A 23,950-nucleotide genomic window follows, 5' to 3' on the forward strand; every position below is an offset into this window, starting at 1 on the left:
AAAGGCTAATTTGAAAAGAGAGCAACTAGAAAATAACACCGATTTTTGTCAAGCTAGAACTGACCTTCAGTCTAGCCCTCTGTTCCTAGCAGTAGCAAATACCAGAAATTTCAAAGGATGCTTTTTCACCATTCCATTTCCAAAAACAGAGGCATGCTTGAGCCAGAAACTAGTACAGCTAAAAAAAACTATAATTTCTAATATTAATCATATTCGTTAAAGTTAGAATTGTCTGTATATTATATTGTTTGTTGTAATAAAATCAATCTGCAGAGGGGAACACCTTCCAGTAACATGCAAGCCAGGAATTCAGTGATTACCATGGATTTGTTTTCTAGATATTACAAAAAATGCTGGCAAAATAATCTGTGCACTTAGATGCATCAAGCACTACTGTTCTGGGGTTTTTTGTCCAAAGCTATGAAAATAAATAAATAAATAAATAAACCAACCATACAAATGTACAAACTTCTATCATAAAACCTACTCCAGAAAAATATTTTACAGTAAAGGAACAAAAATTATGACAACTGCCTTTGCTAGAACGTGGAAGCACGGAGAGTTGCTTCCTGTAGGTTTGAATGACTTAAATAAATATGAAAGTACTGGTTATCTGAAGGCAAGACAAGGATATGTGTATAGGTATGTGTCGAGATAAGTCTGTGTCAAGTGAGAAGCGCAAAAGAATTGTTCAACATTGCAGAATAACTGAATAAAGTCTCTGACACTGTAGTAGCTTCTGGAAATTCCGATAGTATAATTTGTGTCCTGCATTTGGCTGAAGGAGGAGGAAATATTTTGAAGTCAATTTAATGCATGTGCCAGGTGCTTGGATTAGCAGCTCTGAAGGATGAAATCCAAAGCACAGAGCGGCATTGCTGTCCCATATATTCTGTCTCATTCTGAAGGTTATGCTTTCTTTAGAGACAAGAGTGTAATTTAATCTCCATGTTCATTCAGCTCCTGCCTCAAAGCCCACGGAACCGGAGAGAGAATATTTCATCAATTGCAGTGGGCTGCAGTGTCATCCTTCTGTCACTTGACCTGGTCCTGCAAGCCATGTCTCTGGTGAGTAATTCTGAGGGAGATGTTCTAGAACTGCACAGTTTGTTTTTCAAGACCAGGACAGCAAAGAAGTGCTGTATCTAGACATGGATATGTATCCACTAGAAAGACCCCCAAGACATTTCTCACTCACGACAATACTGAAAACCTACCTTTGTCTTGCATTGTCCCAAGCCTTGACTGAAATGTTTCCTTTTTTCCTTTCTCAGATAACGCTGCCCTCTCAACATGTTTGCTTTCTTAATGCAGGAGACAGTTCTGTATCTTTAAAAAAATTTGGATTTTCTAATGCCACTTGTCTGGTCAGCCAGAGCAATGTGTGTAGGACTGTCTCCAAACAAAGCTAAGTGTTGTTAAGAAAAATCAAACCTTTGTCTCTAATCAGACACAAAGGAATAAAATTGTCCTGGTTTTATTTTAGATTTTGCCAGTATTTCACCAGGATTATTTAATTAATTTATTTTTCTAATTTAAATAAAGTTAAAAATGCAGTACATGGACAAGACTGGAAATATCTGTGTTAAATATTCAATCAGAGGGAGAAGAAATCCAGCTTATTGAAGAATGCAGTGATTTACAAAAGAAAAATTATAATGCTTTTTTTTTTCTTGGTCCTAAGCACCACCAAGTTCTTTTCTGATTGGAATAATTAATGGTTGTAATATTTTCCTAAGGACAATGGGAGGAAACCACATTGTGGCTGTGACACGAATAATTGCTTTCCTACATTTACTTACTTTCTGCAGTAATAAATACACATAAGGCTCAACTTAAGAATTTCACAATATACTTAAATTTCTGATCAAGCTGATTCAAATTAAGTCCACCATGCTAACCTTTTTCAATAGAACTTTACAATATACCATAAAACTGTTGTTTAAACAATCCTTCCCATAATTACCACCAATAAATGATACCTTTTTATTGCCATTAGAACACTCTTAGTTACCGGTTTCCAGAGATTGCTGCAGTAACCTGTACATAACTTTGTGCTATGTTGTTAATAGTTGTATGGTTTTCTTTTTAGGATTCTGAAACTGGAAAGGTTTAAGAAAACATGCAAAATGCTGAGGATACACGTAAGTGAAATATTTAATGTCCATCATTCATAAAAGTTACATTGTTTACATAGGGTTCATTAGTATATAATAAAAATGTCATCTTAATGAAAGATTTTCTGGCAAGTCTTTTATATGTTAATTTGTTTAACATATGCTTTGGCTATACAGCTAAATAGGAATATATTTTTAAAAATCTTTCTGCAAATAGTTGCTTAACAGTTACAAAACCTCATTACTAAGAATTGGTTATTGTTACACTTGCTTGTTGGCTTGTAAAAATCATCTGTGATTTGGACTGGGAATCTTAGGACCAACTTTATGTAGCAAACTTGCTCATTGCATAGTGACCATGTAAACAGCTCAGGGACCCACAAATTATATCCTCTTACTCCAAAGTCACTGTGTAAAATACACACTGGACTTCTCATGTTTTCTTATATTGATGAAGAATTTGGGGATTGTTTTATTGTTGATGCTGACAGGAATTTCTTTTTGAAACAAGTCAGTTTTATACAAGAAGTTAAAAAAATTAAAAAATAATCACCAAAGGAAAAAATTTTACACTGTGCAATAGTATTGCTACCTCATTCTTTTTGATTTTAGATATATGTATATATAGCATATTGGAACTGCACTGTACTGCTTCCTTTCAAAAGAAAACTTGAAATTAGTTGGAACAATTAGCTATGTGTTTACATAACGTTAACTATGTTTGCATCAAATAAAATGTTTATTAATGAAAGGTATTATACAAGAAACATCAAAGAGAAATTCATCATACAGAAATGTACACTATATGTGACAGATGGAAAAGTGCATGCAGAGTTGTCTCATTTTTAAAAAATTAATTCGGAAACAATAGTACTAAAGTTACTGGGTTTTGATTCCTATGATCTCGGATGAGTGAAAAGTTCTCCTTGAATTTACAAAAATCCATTTAACAGATATGACTAGTACACATTAGCAAGCAAGTGGAATGAATGCGCTCAGATTTTATTTTACAAGTACTTGTGCTTGACAAATGTGATTTTTAAAAGAAAAAAAAAAGAAAAGGTTTCTTCGAATATGGGCTGGGTAGATTGCTGCCAGGTTGCTCTGGTTTTATACATAGGTTCTCTAAATTGGTTTTTGATACCACACAATTTGTTGAAGCCTTCGGTTCTGTTAATTAGACACCATAAAATAACGTATGTTTTGTTAACATTCAGGAAATGACATCGAGTCTTTTATTTTTTATTTTTTGGCTCAATAGATTTTTAAATGTATGATTATCATAACCTAATATTGTCTTTGTCTTCACTGCAGTGGATTTCCGATCAAACTTTTCCCCTTCTTTTAATACTTTAGGGAATTTTCAAACGTCGGGATGTTTGGCTGTAATGCCCCATGATTTGTTCTCCCTGAAAGAAATCATAGTGACAATTTATTAAACTACAGAGCAACCTGGCTTTTCGGGGTCTGCAATTCTATTTTGTGCTCAATATACCTAGCATTAAATCTTGATTCATTTCATCATACTATTTAGGTTATATTTGTCATGCAATTACTTTAGCTCCTAGTTTTCTGGCTCTTTTAGAGGGCTAAGACAGGGTTTCAGTATCAAATCAGTGGGGCATTACTTTGCATGTTCAAAAAAGGAGGTTAAAAGGCTAAAATCTAAATTGCACCAGCAGTAGCATATACATTGAATATGAAGAAACTGAAAACCTAAAAAGGAACTGTACTTTAAAATATTTAAAAGGCCGTGTTTCTGTGTTTAATACCAATTGTTCATAGGTACTGTAAAAGCAAAGCGACACACGGGTACATGTAGACCTTAAATTTTAAAAAATAAACAACAAAAAAAAAGCCCAACCCAAAAAAAAACCCCAAAAACCGAACAACAAAAAACTGATGGGAAATAAAACTCTTTAGATTCAAAATGGTTTATTCACACAAATTTAATAGGATATATCACAATTGTTTGGTCCATAAATATTTAGGGGAAATAGTTTCTATACAATGCATTTATCAATAAACAAAGAAACATGGACAATTTTGCTAGACCACTTACTGTACTATAAACACGAAGCTCAATATATAAGATTATTGGATTTATCAACTATATCTGAAAGAGTGCACAACTGCTTTCTATGACATGTTTGTCCCCTCTAACAGGATACACCATAAAAAGAGTTTCAGAAATAAGAGGTAAAACAGTACAAAACTAGTGAGGTGTCAAAAGGGCTTAAAACAGTTAATTTAACAAACAACACATATATCCTGATTTTTCACAAACTTACTCCCAAGGTATATCATAAGGCACATAGTAGAACTGAGTTTTAATTAGTCTACTTAATAAAGTAGATCTCTAGTACCATATATTGTTCTGTCAAAGAACAAAATTTATAAGTATCAATATTTTTACCTGTAAAAGTGTATTAATAAAGATCTCAGCCTTACCAAGGTCTTTTGGTCTGGTTAGTGGTAAATGCCCATAAGGTAATAGAAATAGGAAAAGTCAAGATTCAATATCCGTAGAAGATGATAACCATACTTGCTAAATATATAATGGCAAACACACCTTTCTTCTATTACAGTGTTAACATCTCTTCCGTCATCTTTTTTAAAAATAAGCTACTTTTCTGTGCTAATTTTCTAAAAACCCTGAGCAAAAATTACAATAATGCACTTTAATGTGGGCAGTGAACTGTCAATATGTAACCACACATTTATACAGCCAAAAAGGACACCTTTAAAATATATTAAATAGCCACTTAGACCACCAAAAAGAGATTTGATGGTGTCTAAAAAGTGGGGTATATGTGCAAAGTTATTCTTAACAATCCACTAAAAGCAAGACATAGATCTTGACTGGTTTTTTGTTCGGTTTTGTTTCTGAGACTCTCCACAATCTAATTGGTGTTCAACTACAATAAAAGGATACAAATGAACATTCACCACTGCCCAGACCATTCAGACTTTTAGCTTAAATAAAACTAAAAAAAAGAAGGATCACTATTGTAAACTAAGAAATGTATTCAGATCAGCATCCACAAGGCTTCTGAGTTTATCGGCTTTGAAGTTATTCACTGCCAATTCCTGGTTTTGTAGGATTTTTGCTAATATTTTTTTCTTTTATACAAAGTTTAAAAAGTTAAAGTATATGTTAGAGATATTAATGAACTAAAGATTTTAAGTTCCTGTATTAAACCAAGTGTCTGATACAATCTCAGGAAACATCTAAAGAAAATTCAAAATAGTAATGAATAAATTGTACTGATTTTTTTTTTCCTTAAACATCTTAATAAATTATATTTTGCTTATTTCCATTTTCCCTGAAAAAAAAAAAGTAGGATTTATCAAAAGTTCATTTGAATAGTAAACATGCAGACACCTTCTTGAAAATTATTTTTGTGCTCACTAAAGTAACTGGGCAACCTCCTGTTTGCTTTGAAGGCACGGCATCGAAGCCATGTAGCCAACTGCAATTTTTATCTTTTTTAATTCCAAAAATTCAGAGCTGCTTGACAGACAAAAATTAAAACCCCTCCCTAGGCAACATTTTAGATCAGTAGGACTCTCCACTTGCATTGTTACTCTGCTATTGTTACTTTAATGACATCCTTATAGGAGTGAGCTCGCTCTGAAGGTTTTTATCCAGGTCTTGCCTCCTCAATGTGGGGCACAAATCTGGAGACCAACGGGCTGGTCATGCCATCCTCACCCACATGTGCTCTCATCACTGGCTCTCTCTCCAAGTCCTCCATCCAGGCATGGCTTTCAGTGGTGGCCAAGGACATCCCAGCTGGGTGCAGAACTGGCAGAGGAGTTTAACTATCCCAGTGAGATTCCCCAGTGCTCAGGGAGGAGCAGGCTTGTGACTACTGCGTTAGGAAAGAGCACTGGTACTTCCAGGCTGACTGTTCCCATTATTAGTTTATTTCATTTTGTATTTATTTTGCAACATTTAAAAAATGAATAGTACAAAACTTTTGGATGCATTATGAAAATAAAATTAAATTTGGGGTGCTTAAATGCTGGAAGTGAATACACAATCCTGAAGCAGCACTTTTGGCTATAATTAAAATGGTTTTTATCTGGTTATCGGGGAGGAATAGAATCTTCTTTTTTGGGGGTGGTGTTAACAATCAATTTTTTCAAGGTTCTGGAAATAAGTAACATACAATTTTAAGAGGCACTTATTAGGATGATTCATCACCTTCTCTTCAGTTGTTTGATAAATTTAAAGAATTTGAGTACAATTTACCAACAATAAATGTTCGTATATTATAGCAACACATTACTTCAAACTCATTTGCCAGGTGGCTGCAGATGCTACACATCAAGCTGTTTATTTTCCCAAATATTTTGTGGGTTTGTTTTTCTGGTTTTTTTTTAAAGGCTTGAAAATAATAATAATAATTATAATAATTATAATAATAATAATGAAGAGTAAGAATTTAAAAAAAAAAAAATGAACTGTTAGAAAAGGTTCGTTAAGGTAGTTTGTGAGGGGCTCCCGGATTCGTGGCTGTCCAAGTTAGAGGTCACTGATGTCACTACAGTGATAGTGGGATTGGTCAGGTCTGTTAAAGTGGTCGCAGTGCCGGGTGGAGTGAGTGCGCCGCTGTCTGCTGAGGGCGGTGCCGGGAGCGAGGTGCCGTCAGCTTTATCGACACCCCCATTCTCCTGCCGCAAAAGGTTCCTTCTGAATTTGGCTCTTGCGTTTTGAAACCAAACCTGCAAACCAATCCCAATGGATTTCTTTACCGATGCTTGTTTTGCTTTGCTTACTTTTGTCTTTGTTCTTGCTTTTTAAATTCATTTTTGATGTTTGATTTTGTGTGGCACATCACCTAAGCCATTCTATAGCTTTTCTTGCTACTGGTGGTACTGACTTTCTGTGAACAGGCCCAGTGCTACAGGTGCTTACAACCCTCAGAGAGCAGCCTTGAGAAAAATCTGCTCGCTCACTTAGCCAAAGAAAGCAGCTCCCTTGATGGCCACGTGGTGCTTCTTGCGTTGGGTAGCTTTGGGGTCAAGACACATAAAGATTGAGGCAAAGGGTGAGTGAGCAGATTTTTGCCAAGGCTGAAAGCTTGCCTTGATTATTTGAAAAGGCTGAAGAGGAAGGAGGGGTAATTACACCGTCCCTGTCTTACAGATTGTTGATATGGGTCATCTCGCCTTTCTGTTCTGTAAGGTTCACTGGCAGTGCTTGAGGTGACATGTAACATGGACAAGGAATTGCCTCTAATAGATTCTCCTTCTACCTCACTCGCTGCCCTTCTTTGGCACTCTGCATGTAATACACACCTTGTTTTAACTTCACTGAGCTATCACAGACCATATAGGGATTTTTAACATAATTTGCTAGGCTGTCCTTCACAGGGAAGTGCCTTTTGACTATGCAGGCCCTTAAGGAAAAAAGTTGTCTAACAAGCATTGAGAAGGGAGCCAGGTGGTCCTGGAGGATCATATTGGTCAAAGCTTGCTTCAAACACATCGGGGACCTGCTTACTGAGGGGCCACTTTAACTCCTCCAGGGGAGTCCAAAGGCTTTACCCATAGAATCTGTAGATTTGCCACCTCTATCCTTAGTGCAGTCACCACGGAGAGACCACCAGCCCCAGGATATCTGCTGGGTGGGTGGACTCTGAAGATATTTTCTTCATGGTGAGGATGCAGCTAAGCATAAACCACAGTTTGGTGTTTGGCTGCCTCGGGGCAGTAAGGCACCCATTTGGCACTTCTGCCACTTAATAGCACACCCCTCTGCACACCCACTAGGGACACACCCAGCAAAAGCATTTCTATTATATTGCTGTAGTTACACGTAAGGGAGAGGCTATTGACTAACAGGGGAAAATTCTATCAAGCCTGTTGATGTGGCTTCTTACCTGCAGAACTCTCTTGGTCAGGCCTGTTTTCTGGGCAAGCTGCTTGAGGTCCTTGGCATCTGGGTTGTGGTTGATAGCAAAGTAGGACTTCATGGTACGGAGCTGGTGGTGTTTGAAGGAGGTACGCATGCGCTTTGTTTTCTGGGATGGGGGATAAGGCTGCTGGTCTCTGTCCAGGTGATCTGCCTCATTCTCATTACAACCTGTTGAACAAATAATGTGGAACAAGGAGTTAGTGGCTATGAATCATGTAGGATAAATGAATCAAGGCAAAAATCTTGAGTAACAAGAAGGAAGGAAGGAAGGAAGGAAGGAAGGGAGGGAGGGAGAGAGGGAGGGAGGGAGGGAGGGAGGGATGGAGGAAGGAAGGAAGGAAGGAAGGAAGGAAGGAAGGAAGGAAGGAAGGAAGGAAGGAAGGAAGGAAGGAAGGAAGGAAGGAAGGAAGGAAGGAAGGAAGGAAGGAAGGAAGGAAGGAAGGAAGGAAGGAAGGAAGGAAGGAAGGAAGGAAGGAAGGAAGGAAGGAAGGAAGGAAGGAAGGAAGGAAGGAAGGAAGGAAGGAAGGTGGTACAAGGATAAGTACAGATGTGATAAATGATGAAACCAAAAGAGATCCAGAATATTATCATTTCCTATCCTTATCCTATGTCCCCAAGCCTGTACCTACTAAGCGCAGACTTCAAAAGTTCTCTCTCCTTTGGCATTTATTTCAAACAAGTCTTTTCCCCGTGGTGATGGTTTTGCTTTGGGCACTCAAAGAATCATTTGAAATCTCATTCAGATTTTGAAATCTTACTCATTGAAACATTCTTAGCTTGAGAGAAGAATAAAGGTCAAGCCAGCATTTTGAATGTTCCTGAGCTTTTCCCCCAAATCACAAGCACCTATAAAAAGAGATATACAGCAGGAAAGTTTGTTATGACAGTTCATCAAGAAAGCTGAGGGTTTTGCTGATAAAATAAATGCTTTTGGACTCTGCCTGGGAGTTTATATGAACTGCTCGAAGCCCTTCATTTGTCAGACATATCCAGGAAGCAGTAAGCAGTTGCTTCAAGGCTTGATCCAGTCCCCCAGTCCCAATCTGCAGTAGGTCTTAGTTAGTACTGGTTTAGGACATTTCTACAAGCAAGCAGCTAGGGACTCAAAACTTGAAAAGTTTGTCTGTTTTCCCTGATTCAGTATTTTCAAAGTGTCTATGAAAGATAAGTTTGTTTCAGATTGCACTTTTATGGGTGTGAATTGTACACAAGATTTGCAGCTGTTTGGGGATGGTGGTATCATTGCTTCATATTGGAGAGAGAAATTACAGTATTAGCAAAAAGGAAAGTAAGAAATGCGTCTGTGCTTTTCAGCTTAAACAGAAGGGTTAGCAATTCCTAGCATCTCATTTTATAAAGATAGTTCAGTCACACAGGAGAAAATTAATGGTGTCATCATAGCAGGGAATATTAATTAAAGAAGAGCTAATTAAAAATGTTTCAGAACGTCTGTAAATTCGACTGGGTTGCTCATTTTGATTTTTGAACTGCTTTCCAATAGTTACTGGATTATTTACAAGGCCTACCTGATCCCCACTCCTAATTGAGAGGGAGAGAGAGAAGAGAAAGAGGGAAAGCACACAATACAGAGAGACTGATTTTGGCAGTGCTGAAAACAGAGGAGAAGCAACTTGAAACCACAAGAAAATAAAAAGCTTCTTGAAGGTGTTTTCTCTTTTGAATTATAAGACAAGTCAACATGAACAGATGCTGGTAAGACAACACTTTGACAGAAAATCAGGTGAATATTTAATTATAGCTAGCTTTGCTCCTGGTAAGCAGTATATCGGTACTTTCAAACGAAGTAAGCTGACACTTCTGAAAAACCAGGAGTTGAAAGTTGCCTTAAAAACAATTTCAGACCAGATTTGGATTGTATTTACTACTTGTTTTCACAAGCAATCATACTGCCTTCAGTCAAAGTGCGTGGGCTGTAACTTATGAGCTGACATAAATCAGAGTATCAGAATTCAGTCCTCAGGTTTTACTTCAGAGTTGCAAGCTGCTTGTTTGTGTTTTTTTCCTCGGCCACTCAGGCTTACAGCAGCAACCCAAACTTCCTCAGGTTCCTCTGTCCTGCTAACTGTCTTTGTTTCTGTACTCTACCCTTTTTTCTTTTTCTTGTTTTTTTCTTTTTCTTTTTTTGTCAATCGTCTGCTTTATTTTGGCTTTTATTTTCAAGACAATATGAGAAGAGGACTCCAAGTATCTTCAGACAATCCGGGTTTAGACAATATTACAGCTCACTCTCTGTTTTACGCAGTGTTGTGTGGTTTGGCCACATCATGGAGAAGTCTTACACTATCTCCCGGAGAACTAAGGGAAAGCACAAAGTGAGACAAGACACTGCTCATTTCTTTGCAGCAGGATTGGAGGGTTGTTTAATTTTTGCTTTCAAAAGAGCTGGAATAGTTTGCTTCTTATTGCCAAGAATTCTTCAAGTGAACTCTTCATAGTTTTGCACACACACACACACACACACACATAATGAAACAAAGTAAACAGCTCCTTGAGGAACAGATGTGTAAAATATTTTCCTAAGGGAATCTTCTTCTCAGTCTCATTTCTATATCCTCTAAGCTGGAAGTCAACACAGTTTCCCTCAAAATACATATTAATTATATGATATAAGATGTAATATATAGAAAGCCTTGAATGTTTTAAGTGCTTTTGAATAGTTTCATCAATTTTTCACATTAATTCCAGACAGCCTGCAACTATGAGTGACTTTTACCTCATAATATTTTGAGTTATTTATTGTTGTGTTTCCACTTTACAACCGAAGAGCTGTGAAAAAGAAATCAAACTAGCAGGCAAAATACAGAATAGAAAAGCTGCTGCAGATTCTGCAACACAGTCTGATTTTCCATTCTGGACCAGGGCTCAGCTCCCCTGTAACACAGCACAAATCTAAGGCAGGCCTGCTGGATGGCTGTGAATACACACATGCTCATGCTCAGCTGGGTAAAACTGTTGGCTCCGTTGGAGTTTCGTTTTTAAAGCTGGGGATGGTTTTCCATGATGGTTTGGCACATGGTACGGGCACCGCGGCCGGGGCTCTTTGGGAAGGTACTGGGCTCGCTGGGGAGGTCACAGCGGCGGTGCCCCCAGCCCCGGAGCGCCGGGAGAGCCGCCTGAGGAGCTGCGGGGGTGTCCGGCGCGGTGTCCGGCTGGTGCAGGGGCCTGTGCGGGGCAGGGCTGTCCCCGGGAGGGGCTGTCCCCAGCCAGGGCTCCGCGACACGGCACGGACACCTCCGCGGCACGGCCGGGGCTGCGGGGCCCGCTGCTCCCTCGGAAGGCGGCAGCCGAGCATCCGAAATTTAATTTCGGCGGACTGCTTGCCCTTTGTAAATGATTACGTGCGAGAGCGGTTACAGAGTCACAGGGCAGAGAACGAAAAATTTGTGCAGGGAAGTCGCTGCCAATTAGTTAAAGACTTTTTTTTTTTTTAATCTCAAGAAGTGGTTTCATCTACTGCAACGCATTTCGTAGCTGTTCCAGATTCGCTTTCCTCCCCCTGGGTCTGGAGCGCAGTGGGTCAATGGGCTGGAGCCGTTTGCACCGGATGCACGGTTTGGCTGCAAACTTTCTCGAGACCATGTGTCAACCCTGGACATAGCTAGATATTGCTTATAAAAAAAGAATAAAATCGCGGCCCTAACAGAAGAGATTTCTCAGCCGTCTAGCCTGAGTCCAAAGCATCAGAGCGTTTGTTGATTTGTTTTGGTCTGTTCTTCTTTCTCTCCGTTGCCCGGAGGATTCTGTGAGTTCTCAATGCACTGAGCTGTATTTTCATAATGGGTGGTGCTTTTTAATCTGATCTGGAGTCAGTGGTACATCTTATATGTCCCGTTGTTGTAAAGAAGGGGAGTTTTAAGACCAGCACACAAAAATTATGTCAGCGTTAGCAAATAATGTCTCTCTTGAGCCCTGATCTGAAGTTTAAGGAGAGCTTTATCATATCCACGACTCTTCATTTTACCATAACTTCTGATTCTAATTTTAAAGCTAAATTGTCCCTAGAATTATTTCCCTTTAGGAATCTGGGGAATCGGGTGATGCTGTGAGGACCAGGGATAGAGACCAGAGTGGAGCGCGGGCACACGGGAAATTCACCATTGGAAGCTGGGGCTGAATGATTCCTGGCTGCGCTACAGGTTCCCTTTTCTTTAGCAGCTTTCAGGATTGATTGGAAGCTGCTCCGTAGCCAGGGATTCCAATGTCATCTTCAATTAACAAGGAACAATTAGCGCAGTGATTACCCTGGCTCCAAGGTCTACGCATCAGAGGAGATGAAATCGCCTTGCACAGCTCCCTGGTTCCCAGCTAAAGCCCGTTTCACGAGCGGCCCCAGAGGAGGTGCCGGGGGAGGGGTGAGAGGGCAGGGGGGCGGTGGAAGATTCCTTATGGATCTCAGTAGCAGCGGGTTGAACCCGGTGCCGGGGAGAGAGCTCCGGGCCGAGAGCGGAGCGCTGTTACCGAGCCGCGATGGTCGGAAGGGAGGCCCTGACCCTGTCCCGGCTCCCGGTGCGGCCCGCGCTCCGCAGCCCCGGGGCCGGAGCTCCCGGCTCCCTGCCCAGCCGGGACGGCTCCGTGCTTCACGGGGAAGCACACCTTGCACTCCTGCTTCCCACGGCTTGCTTCCCTCTGTTACCGTCCACGGGAAGTATCGCTAAACAATTTTGGAGTGGAGAGTTTGCTAATTCGTATTTACCCTTACTGCTTTCATCTTTCATCTAATGAAACTCTGCCTCAGCTGCTTGGTCATACCTGAAACTCCTTTACCCTTGTCCGCTAGCCCTGTTTATACACGCTTTGGGTTCTCGAGTGGAGTTATTGAGGATATTTAAAACTTGTTCCTTTCCTACTGTTGAGAGAACAGAAACCATTCTTCTTAATTACATTTGTTAGGGTTTAGTTAAGGAAACAACATTTATTCGTTGACCTCTTGTACAGTTTGATCATTTATGTGTCAGTAAAACAGAATTATTCAGCCTGAATAATTAACCACTATAAATTCAATATATAAATCGAGTTATATGCATACTAAATTGGCATTGTAGGAACCATATACTATAACTTTTATTCTGTTTTTTCTGATTCACTTGGTTACTCGTAATTTGAGGTTTAAGTGGTGAAATGCTTTTAGCTAGTCAAATATAAATAATGATAACTGTATCTCTGAGATTCCAATAGAGAAAGAGCTATGTGGTTTTGGGGTTGGGGTTTTTTTCCTTTTTTCTTTTTTTTTTTTTTTTTTGTCTTTACCCTGGGAAGTGGCTAAGTTTGGGTGTTTGACATTAATAGGCAAAGACAGCCTTTGAGGAGGGCTGCTGTTAGCTTTCCTGCAAACGCTCCAACCCTCAGAGGGCTGTTTGTTTGATTTTCCAATGGTTAAGCAAGATTTGGCCTGGCTGAGTTACTCACGCACTGCCTGGCTGAGCGGAAGCCCGAGAACGCTCTGTTCGGGGGAGCGGGAGGCAGACTCGGCGTGTGTTTCCCACCTGAGTTGTAGCTGACGATGTCCACTCCCAAGGCAGGGCTCTTTCGTTTCCTGGGCCTCCCCTTCTGGACCGTACCGGTGCCGTTGAAGTAAGGCAGGGCCAGTCCTCCGCTCTTGGCAGCCAGCTCGGTGTAGCTCAGCTGAGGGGGGTATTCTCCTTGCAAAAGGGACTCGAAGTGGGCCCTGCAGTAAACCAGGTTGTCCTTCATGCCAAAGTGATCGCCCGTGGTCAGAGTCTTGTTGCAGGTGGTGCAGGTGAAGCAGCTCAGGTGATAAACCGATTCCCTGGCTCTCATGACCATTTCAGAGGCTGAGATCCCAAGGTGGCAGCGGGCACATCTCTGCACGGAGAACCTTCTGAAGGAAACAGAAGAGTGGGCATCAGCTAGAATGGCAATGGCAGAGCTTGCCCCCGTGTCTCCCGCCTTCCCTCCCGGCCACGTGAGGGAGCCTGTCCCCGACCGGGTCGCGTACCCCCGGCCCCTGGACGGCCCGTGACACCGGCTGTGTGACATCGACTGTGTGACATCGGCTGTGTGACACCGGCTGTGTGACACGGCTGTGTGACACAGGACGGCTGTGGCTCCGGCCCGCCTGGTGTCGGGACAGCTTCAGGGAGCCGGCCCTGCGGTCCCAGGGGCAGCGCCTCGCACTCCCCGCCGAGCTGCCCTATTCCAGAACTTTGGCCAAGGCCCTGCCCGTGAGCACGGGGCCGGGCTGGCCGGAGCGGGGGGAATGGGTGCCCGCTCTCCTGGCGTTCCTGTCAAACGAGAAGAGCCGCGGGACAGCGGTAACACACGGACAAGCGGGGCCCGCTCCCCGGGCCCGGCCGCGGGGCTGGGTGGAGCGGCGGGCTCCGGCCCTCGGGAAAACCGGCAAGCTGCGGGCAGAGGGGAATTTCGGTCGGGTCTTTACGGAGGGAAGCCGCCGAGCAGCGGGAGAGCCTTCGCCTGTTTGTGCACCGCCACACATGCTCAGTCAGCGCGTCCCCTGACGGCCCGTTCAATTTTGAAACGTGCGAGACTTTTCTGAGGGGACTAAGGATTAAGGAATCGCTGACTGCGAAAAGCTACCTTTGAAAGCCCGTGTGGAGAAAAGAACGTTTCGGTTCTCAGTGCCTTTTGAGGGGACGTGTTTTGAACCCATGAGGACTGATTGCTGTACCTGTAGTAATCCTCCTTGCAGTAAATACTGCCGTCCTTGGCAAAGCAGGTGAGTTCTGACTCCAAAGCCAGTTTACATTCACAGCACTTAAGACACCTGAGGTGCCATTGTTTGTCAACAGCCAGCAGGTAATATCTGTCTGAGATCTTCCCTCCACAACCAGCACACAAAGCAGGCTTCTCGGGGCTCATGGGGGGCATGTTCTGCAAAACAACCACACCACAAGGGATGAGACAGGGAGAGAAAGACAGGCAGGCAGGCCGGGCTGGGGACGGGTCCTGCGCAGGGCCCGGGACTCGGCACTCGTACAAAGGCACGGCTCTCTGGGACCAAACTCCTGGCGGGAAGTTTAAGGGGAAGCCGGGACCATCCCCGCTAGTGAAGTGTTCACCGTGATTCGCAGTAAACCTCTCCCCGTGCTCTCGTGTCGTTTCAATACGTGAAAGCAACGGATTAGGCCGCAGTAAGAAAAGCAGAGCTCATTCTTTTCTGAGGTTCTGAACTTAGAGTCTGAGGCTTCCCCGGGGGTTTTTTTAGCATTTTAATCTTAGAGCACTTCACAGGAACAGTGTTTTAAAGTAAAAAATACCGATTTGCTGTTCCTAAAGTTTATGACAGAGGACTCAGGCTTGCACTCATTCTGTGATAAATTTTCACCCGTATTTAAACGAGCCACAACCACGTCTCTAAAGAATCGCAGGCCTTTTAAAACAGGAGTAAGAGAAAGGAGACAGGTGGATGGTGTAAAGAGCAGCGAGTATGAACGCTCACCAGCCCGGCCAGGGACGTGGGCAGAAAGGTGGCACGGGCTGGCTTCAGCTCAAACCAGCATCTTTTTGTCAGTAAACTTCTGTGAGTTCCCATTGATCTGCTCCCCACGAGGAGTGCCGCTCGGGACAAAGGGAGACCGAGGGACAGCGGAGACAAAAGCTCGGCCGTGAAACTTGGGACAGCTTTTGCTGATAAAATAACAAGGGGAAAAAAAATCCCAAACATCTTGTTCTAAAGTAGCAACTGTTTTAAAGTGGCAACTCCGCATTCATTTCTCAATCGGGAGTTGTGTTCTTCGCCCCCTTTCCTTTTTAGCAATTGAAAGGTGAGTTAAATTTACATTGCAAATCCGCATGTAACAAAGCATGAGTTTATTTAAGAGAGGGGGTAAAGGACCCTATGGCCCAAAGCCTTAAAGCAGTTTTCCAGGCCGTTACTTTGTGTGCAGAGCCTTGTGCGCGGTCGGCGGAAGCCCTACAAGTTGGAGAAAGAGAGATCTCGCTTTGCACAAAGCCCAGCGTGACACTCGATTTCTCCGCCATCCCTTAGTACATATCTGAAGACTTTGGTCCTAAGGACTAAGGAAAGAGGCGATGTTACTTTCTGAGCAAAGTAGTCGGCCGGCATAACACTCAGAGAGAGCGGTGCCTCTGTATCAATCACACGCTTCAGACCAGAGACAGTTACGAAAAGTAAGCAGTCGCGGTTTGAGGTTTAATTTAGGAGGTGCCAGAAGCGCAGAGTAAAAATAAAGCACACCTCGGGAACTCCAGCTGCAGCCCTGCTCGCAGGGGCAGAGCGGCCGCGGGCAGCCGAGCAGGAGCAAAGGCTGCTCCGCCGCAAGGGCTGAACCCCCGTCCCTGCTACGATTTAGAGCGGTTTCCCCGTTACTCCAGAGAGCGCACGCAGCGACATGGATTAGACAAATGTAAAACCGAGCCTGGCCAGCACAGCACCCAGCGCTACGGGCGGGTTTACGGGAGCCTCGGAAGGGGTTCCACAAGCAAGGGGTGACAGGGAAGGGACAGAGGGAAACAGCGTCTTTCTCTTCCGCAAAGTCAGGGTCTGTCCCGATGGGGATCCATGCTTGCAGGGATGCCCTTGCAAAGAGCGCCAGCTCCTTTCTTACCGTATCTCGGCCGTTCATCTGTCCCCCTTTGGCCAGGCGGGACTCGGTCTTGGATCGCCTCTCCATCTCCTCCATGATTCCTTGGATGTGGCCTCCGGAGATCCCGTGGAAAAGCATGGCTGGGGGACGGAAAGGACAAGTATTTTCTTCTGCTCTGCACCCCACTATTTCCATATACAGACCCCAGAGTCTTTAGATCATCCAAAATGTTTACACCGAGGCGCACAGCGCAGGGAGGGAGGTTGCAATAGGAGCTTCTCTTTGCGCAAGCACTGAGGGCTTCCTGAAGATGTGCAGAAAACAAACAAGGGGGAGAAAATGTAATAATAATTAGTTTAAAAAATAAAATAATAAAAGCGAGCTAAAGGATCTGTTACTGTTCTGGAGAGCTGGGGCTTCTGACTGGAGAGACTTGGACCTGGGGCAGTAGAATCGGTCGGGAAAGGATATAGTTTTGAATACAAAGAAAGCAAAAAGAAGTGCTATTTTCAGCAGTCCCTGGTTGCTTTTAAGTTCCCAGTGCCTGTAGGTTGGATTTGGGACTGCTGCTTTCCGGAGCTCTGTCCAATTTGTTAAGAGACTAAAGCCAGCCCATTTTTGATAATTTAGTAGGAGGAGTTCTCTCCCTTGAGCTGCCACTGATTTTTATTCAGACAACAAAGACCTGTCATACTCCTCTCAACCCCTAGTGATGGGCAAGCAGTGACAAACATTACGGTCGGGGCTGTGGGTGGGGTGGGATTTATTACCTCCCCCAAACGCGGAGTCCCGGGAGTTGGCGGCGACGGCGCCTGGCGAGGGGCAGGGTGGCCCGCTCTCCCCCCGGGGGACCCCGCTGCCCCCGGGCCGCGCCGCGGGAACCTCCGCTCGGGCTGGCCCCGCCGTGCCTGGCTCCGCCGCGGAACGGGAGAAGGAAGAGGAGCGCCGGTGCGGGGCAGCCGGGGCGGGCCGGAGCGGAGGGGTGCTGGGCCGGGGGGCCGCGGAGGCAGGGGCGGCCCGGGCAGTTCGAGCGCTTCCCGGGGCGCTGCCAGCCCCGCTACCCCGCGGAGCCCCCGCCCGCACCGCAGCAGGATGCGGCCCCTCCGCGGGCACTGCACGGGGCCGGTCCCGGCCGGGGACGCCCTGGCAGGGCTCCCTCCCCTCGCCCGCTCCCCGGCCGCAGACTGCGAGCGATCACTGTGTGCAGGGGACCGGGCGATGCATTCCTTCCAGGCTAATCTCTCTGTCTGCTCTCCCTCCCCTCCTTTCCCCGTTTTCCTACTTACTTTTCACACCACTCTTCCTTGCCTTTCCCTGAAACAGCTGCTGGCTGTTTCCTGACACCTCGATCCCTACTGAAGGATCTTCCTGGCGGCAGTCCTGCGCTCCCTGCTCCCCGGGGGACACTCCACACCAAACCCTAGCGCGACTAGTGAAAGAAGTACCCCAGCCCCCACTTCCTTTCCAAAGCATCCCAGAGACATCCTCAGGGGCTCCTCGAGTCACCTCTTCCATGTAACCCAAGATTCAGGCAGCAAGTTTCCTCCCCTCTCTTTCCCCCTAAGTAGCTAAAATTAATGTTATTTGCAGATTGAATGTTGCTACATTCCTCCGAGTGCCAGAATACAGCTCATAAAACACAATTTCACACAAAGATGAAGTCAATCAAGTGAAATAAGCCGGGATTTTTTTTCTCTGTTGGCACACTAGACCCTGGACAGCAGGGCTGCTATTTACTGTAAGTAATGTAATTAGCCCTTTTGGATGGAAATCAATGTGTTGTATATATGTGTGTGTTTTAATAAGAGAGTAATAGCTATAAAACCAACGAGACTCCAAAAGGGCTGAGGGAATCTCCCTTAAGAAGGGCAGATCTCTCCAGAAGCCGTAGTCTTCTGCAGAGCACTCCCGGACTAGAAGGGGAAAAAAAATCTGTGCGAGGAAGGAGGAGGAAAAGATAGGCTTTCCTTGGAGAAAACAAGTCAATTAGCACAATAAGACATCAGGAAAAATAAACAAGGTGATTCGATCCGGGGTACGGGAGCTGTTCGCTCGGGATCCCCAATCCTCCACCACCCCCTCGTTCCCGTGGCCGCTCCGCGACGCCCTGGCTGCCCGGGAGGACGGGCAGAGGTCGGGAGGTGCTTCCCTCTGGTCCCAGCCCCGCCGGGGAGGGGAGCGCGGCCGGCACCCCCAAGGGGCGGCGGGGCCCGGACCAGCCCTGCTGCGGCACCGGCGGCTTTGTGGAGCGGCCCGGTCCGGGACAAGGGAAGGGAAGGGAAGAGAAAGGAAGGGATGGGCGGCGGCGCTGCGGGCGGGGGCGAGCCCCTGTGCGGGAGGGATGGCCCCGCTCGCCCTGCGCCCGGCAGGTACCGCCGGCGTGCGCCCGCCTGGCTCGGGGAATCGCAGCGTGCCTGTCGACCGAGGTCAAAAATCTCCCTTAGAGACGAGTTTATTTCTAATCCTTGTAATACAGTCTTTGCACTCTACAGGCACGTTCAGGGTTTGTTCTGGGTGTTTTACCCTTCGAAAGAAATTTTTCTGTATTCCCCTCCTGTTATGTTGTCGGGGTAACCCACCCTGCCCGTGTTCCGTGTTGCATGTGCTCTCCTGGAAATGGTCTGCATTTCCCGTGGCGCTCGGGTTGCCAAAGACACCCCGGCGTGCGCCAGGCAGGACCCTCGCCGACCCCCGCCCGCCCGGGCCGGCCCCGCAGACCCCTCTCGGAAGCGCCGCCGCCGTCCCGCTGTGACCGTGTCCCTGCCGGGCTGAGGATCGGCAAACTCATCATGCCCGCCGGGATCGGCGAGAGGAGGGGTCTGGGGGAAGCTCCCGCTGCCGCCGGGCCCAGTTCCCTCGGGAGCTAAAGTGGGGATGCTGTGCCCACCGAGCACGTTGTGCCCCCGCCTCGGGTTCACCGCTGCCCTCTCCGCCCGTTTATCTCCCGTTTGCTGCCTCGGCTTCACTGAAACGCTCTGGAGGTGGGGTGTCAAAGCATCGGTCCAAGACAGAGACACGGAAAATATTGCTTGCTAAATTCCCGTCTCTACCTTAGCTCGACGGCGCCGTTAGGAATAATTGGGCAGACTCATAACAAAACTCAGAAATGACTGAGCCTCCTCCGGTTAGACACACTTAATTAATTAGAGGGTCCTTTCTTTCTGCTCCATCAGGTACGGTTAAGGATACGCTACTAGCTACTGCTGCTCCAGTAAAGGAGGCCAGGGGTTTCCAAGGCGTTTTCCGTTTAACATCCTAATGCTGGCAGACCACTTCTTACCTAAAGGGACACTAAAAGTTTGTTGCTAGCATCAAACGTGACTTCTCCGTTTCCAAAAGGCCTGTAGGACATCAAGGTAAATCTATTTCAATGTTCCTGAGATCTCGTTCCTCGCTGTGAACCGGAGCTCCGCTGCTCTAAGGCAGGCTGGTAGCGAGAGGTTGCCATTATAGCACGAGGGATTCCGTACAGTTTTGCTGGTTTGCTTGGGGGGCGGGGGAGAGAAAAGCTCACAAAGAACACCACAGGGAACCTAAAATCCAAATCTGTCGAGCCTGTCCCTCATGAATCCATCGGCATTAGCACTTTGCCTCTCATCGCAGGGAGCTTTTATCTCCTTTTGCCGTAGCATTTGGAGAAGAATATCTGATGTGCAATATTCAGAATATTTTAGTAACGTGACAGGCACTCTCGGTCTTTTCCTTTCTCTAAGGCTCTATTCGAACTCCCCCAGCTAATGGGGGGCTGAGGGGAAGGATGAGGGATACACCGCTGTGGAGATTTCCGCAGGTACAGCGTTTTCCTGCCCACGCAGGGCTGGAGAGCTCCCTCGGACATCCCGCTGGCCCGGCTGCAGCCCCTGCCCGCAGCTCCGCGGGCGCTACCCGGAGCCCCTTCCACCTTGGCAATTAGCGTGTGCCCTGGGAAGATTTCAGCGTGCGGTCACTGCCATCCGCTCTGCCACCGAGCCCGTTCTCCCTGGCCACGGGCTACGGGCTAAAGCCTATCACAGCGTGAACGGGCTCGCGTTTAGTTCGGAGGATTTAGGACAAGGTCTATATGCAAATTAATAATTGACCAACAATAATTAGGAGAAAGGGGAGGGTGTTCAGGCGGGGGGTGGGGGTGGGGAGGAGGAGGAGGTGTTCTTTGAGGAGAAATGGTTTGGATTTCGCCTGCCGCATTTGAGGCCGTGGCGTGTCCGGCTGCAGGCGCAGGGCACTGCCCGGGCCAGGCGCCTCCCGCCCCGCAGGGCACCAGAGCTTCACACCCTCTCCGTCAGCACCTGAACTTTTCAAGACACTTCCAGTTTAATCATTTCCAGAAATTTAAAGCGCGTAGTAATAACAACAACAGGATTACGATCCAGTTGCCTGCAAGTCCGTTGGTCAAAGCCAGGTCTATTTTTAAATCCTAACGCTATTTTCTGCTCTATGAGCTTGTGGTTGAGTACAGTGCTATTAATGATCAGTCTCATCTCTTCATAAAGTCCGCGGGCACTGCAGCCAATGTAGACACAAAGAAGGGAAATCTGAATAGAATTACATCTCTTGTTGGCGGCACCAAATATAGCTAATATAGTTTTCAGTATTCAAATAGGTTGCGGTTTATTTTATCTCATCTCAATTTTAATTTTTTTTTCTTTTTAAAGCCCGACATTATTAAAAATTCCACTTTGGAATCAGATACAATGTATTTTACCATCACAATCTTTCTCCTTCCGTGAGTCCTCTCGGGTGTAAAGCAACTTTCGGATGGCTGTGTTAGGGACGTGTTAAAGCCGGTGCATCGCAGCCAGACTCGGGCAGCAGCCCCGTCCTCCCCTGCCAGGCTGCGCGGGGCTGGCGGTGCGAGGAACACAAGCGCAGGGTGTCTTTAACCATAACCGGCATCGGATTAAAGCCCCCCAAACCTCCAGTGTGCTTGTACCTCCCGGTAATCTGAAAACATGTCAATTAAGACACGTATTCATCTGCTTAGGGAGATGACATTTAAATAAGAAACAACTGGGTGCTTTGCATAGTAATCCCAAACACATATCTCCATAGCCAAGCGCTGTGACTGACCACAAACAAGTGATCACACAGACAGAAGAAAGCAGGAGAGGCAGATTATTGTCTAACATTAAACTGTTCACCGCCCAGGACCTCAGCACTGTCAGCTCCATCGTTGTCTGGTATTAAAAGCAATCGTATTTGCACTCCGCTTGTAATTAAGCCATTGGAAATTATCGTATTTTGCTGCTTTTGAAAAGGACTCCCTTACAGACTGGATTACAGACAGGTGAAACGAGCCATCCCATTAAAAAAGAAAAAATAATAATAGAAGAAGCACAAAAGAAGGGGCATTTTTAAAAAATTGAGCTGAAAGCCTCAGCCTTCCCAAGCTGAGCTATTTTTCTAGATTGAAACATAGATGCATGAAATGTTATCTGCGAATACACCTGGGGAAAGTACCGTTCTGTGTTGTTAAAAAAAATCCCAAACAAACAAACAACACCAAGACGCCAAAGAAACACCCTGCAAATTACATCCGTGAGGTCCAAATAGCTGCATTGCTAGCAAACACTCACGCAGGAGCTTACCTTGAGACCTTAGAAGCTTCTTCCAAAATTGTACCCTCCTTAATGAGTGATGAGGGATGGGTTTTGAATGGAGAAGAGACGCAATGATCTAGCCAGTAGATGGAGGTTGTTCCTTGCTCCTAGCAGAGGATCCCTATGTTAATTAAAATAAACAAGCTGCTTGGTGGAAAGATTTTTTTTTCCTCCCTTCTCTCCCTCTCTCTTCCCGCCCTCTGCATAGCCTCTGATACAGAACTGACGTGAATTTCTAACCTCTGACCTTTCGCCAATATACACTGATACCTGCCTTTTATTTTCTGTTTGTTTCGAAATATTTCTGAAAACAAAATAAATAAATAAAGAAGACTGAATGAAAGCAAAAAAAACCCCCACCTCTCTATTTTTGGCTGTTTTTTCTGGATTTTCTTGATTAGCTGTCTCAGCTCCTCAGTAATCAGGTGAGGTGTTAATGGGGAGCTGGTTGTAAATAAAACTAATAAAGCAAAGAACATATTAGGAAATTAAAAAAAGGCGAGGACTGAGAGGCTGTTAAAAATATTGTAGCGAGCTGAGCGTTTCCCCATCACGTCGTTTTTTTCGTTCTGTGCTTATTCACAGCTGAGCAGCAAACCCCGGTTGTTGCCATCTCTCCACATTTTTTTTTTCAAATCGTACTGAACCAGCCATAGACTGCATCAACCCTTCCCACTTTCATAAAAAGCCTCTCAAATGGAGTCGCTAAACAGCAAACTTCAGCCTGATCTGATGTGATATGATATATGGATTCATGGAGCAACCTCGCTTTGCCAAACCCGATGAAACTGTGAGTTGTCATGCAATACTACGCAGTCAAACCTGGGATAATTGTAAAAGTGAACCCAATTTAACCCATTAGAATAAAATCAGATGCCAAGATGAATCGGAATCATTGCTTCTTAGGTGACAGTACTCATGACAATTGATCCAGCGGCTCAAAACAATAGAAGAATATAGGGTCGGGAGTAATTTCTCGTACTCCCTCCCAGGGGGAAGCGGGGAGCCGTCGGGGAGGCAGGAGCCGGCTCCCGGCCGGGCTGCGGAGGGGCAGCGGCCGCGCCGCTCTCGCAGGAAGGAGCTCACTGCGAGGACCCTGTGGCCGGGGAGCTGTTTTGCAGCAGCCACACGAGATGACTTCTCGCTTTGGCTTTGTTTGCCCGTTCCTCTTAACTCCTGCGACAGTTTCTGTCCTTCGCCCCTGAGCCATGTGACCCTCAGGTCTACGTGGCCAGCGTGGTAATCTAGCTAGGGGGGAAAAAAAAAAGGCAAGCAAGGGATGCTAATGATCTTCCTTGGAGTTTGTCAACGGAGCCCCGGCGGCGAGCGGAGGAGGCAGGGCGGGCTCGGCTCCCCGCCGGGGTGCGCACCGGAGGGTGGGGGTCCGGCCGTGCTCTCTGGGCAGAGCAGCGGGTCCCGGCGTGTCCCGGCTCTGCTGGGAACAGCGCAGTGGCACCGGGAGCGTCTCTCCCCGCCCCGGCTCCGTCGCGGCCGCCGGGGGGAGGCCCCGCGCCCGCCCTCCCGCGGGCAGCGCTGCGGAGCGTGGGCAGCCCGGGGCGCCGGGCGGGCCGTGCCCGGGGTGCCCGCCAACGCGGGGGGCAGCAAAGGGCACATCCCAAACACCAGCCGCGGCTCACCTGGAGAAACCGGCCGGGGACGTGTGGGTCTGGGGGCGTGTGTGTGTTGGTGTGGGTACTTCTGGTGGGCAACCTAAAAGCGAGTATGTCTCTGCAGGAGGAGTGGATTTAGGGTCGGGACCGTGAA

General features: G+C 45.9%; 1 protein-coding gene across 6 annotated transcripts; it reads right to left on the reverse strand.

Moving 5' to 3' along the window:
- Positions 1-2,133: 2,133 nt before the first annotated feature.
- LHX9 (LIM homeobox 9) lies at positions 2,134-22,971 on the reverse strand. Of its 6 annotated transcripts, none has more exons than XM_033067220.2 (7): positions 22,547-22,971; positions 22,175-22,307; positions 16,611-16,729; positions 14,711-14,913; positions 13,548-13,903; positions 8,009-8,211; positions 2,134-6,848 (listed from the first exon to the last, which is right to left on the reverse strand). In XM_033067220.2, exons 3-7 carry the CDS (start codon positions 16,725-16,727, stop codon positions 6,591-6,593), a joined length of 1,137 nt encoding a protein of 378 aa, XP_032923111.1. In that variant the 5' UTR covers positions 16,728-16,729; positions 22,175-22,307; positions 22,547-22,971; the 3' UTR covers positions 2,134-6,590. The 6 variants fall into 6 exon arrangements, with proteins under 6 accessions (XP_032923111.1, XP_032923108.1, XP_032923113.1 ...); XM_033067217.2 differs by having other exon boundaries at positions 16,611-16,893; XM_033067222.2 differs by lacking the exons at positions 22,175-22,307; positions 22,547-22,971 and adding exons at positions 16,825-16,893; positions 17,876-18,119.
- Between the last annotated feature and the right edge of the window lie 979 nt (positions 22,972-23,950).

The sequence above is a fragment of the Catharus ustulatus genome, chromosome 9 (assembly GCF_009819885.2).
Source record: "Catharus ustulatus isolate bCatUst1 chromosome 9, bCatUst1.pri.v2, whole genome shotgun sequence".
NCBI lineage: Eukaryota > Metazoa > Chordata > Aves > Passeriformes > Turdidae > Catharus > Catharus ustulatus.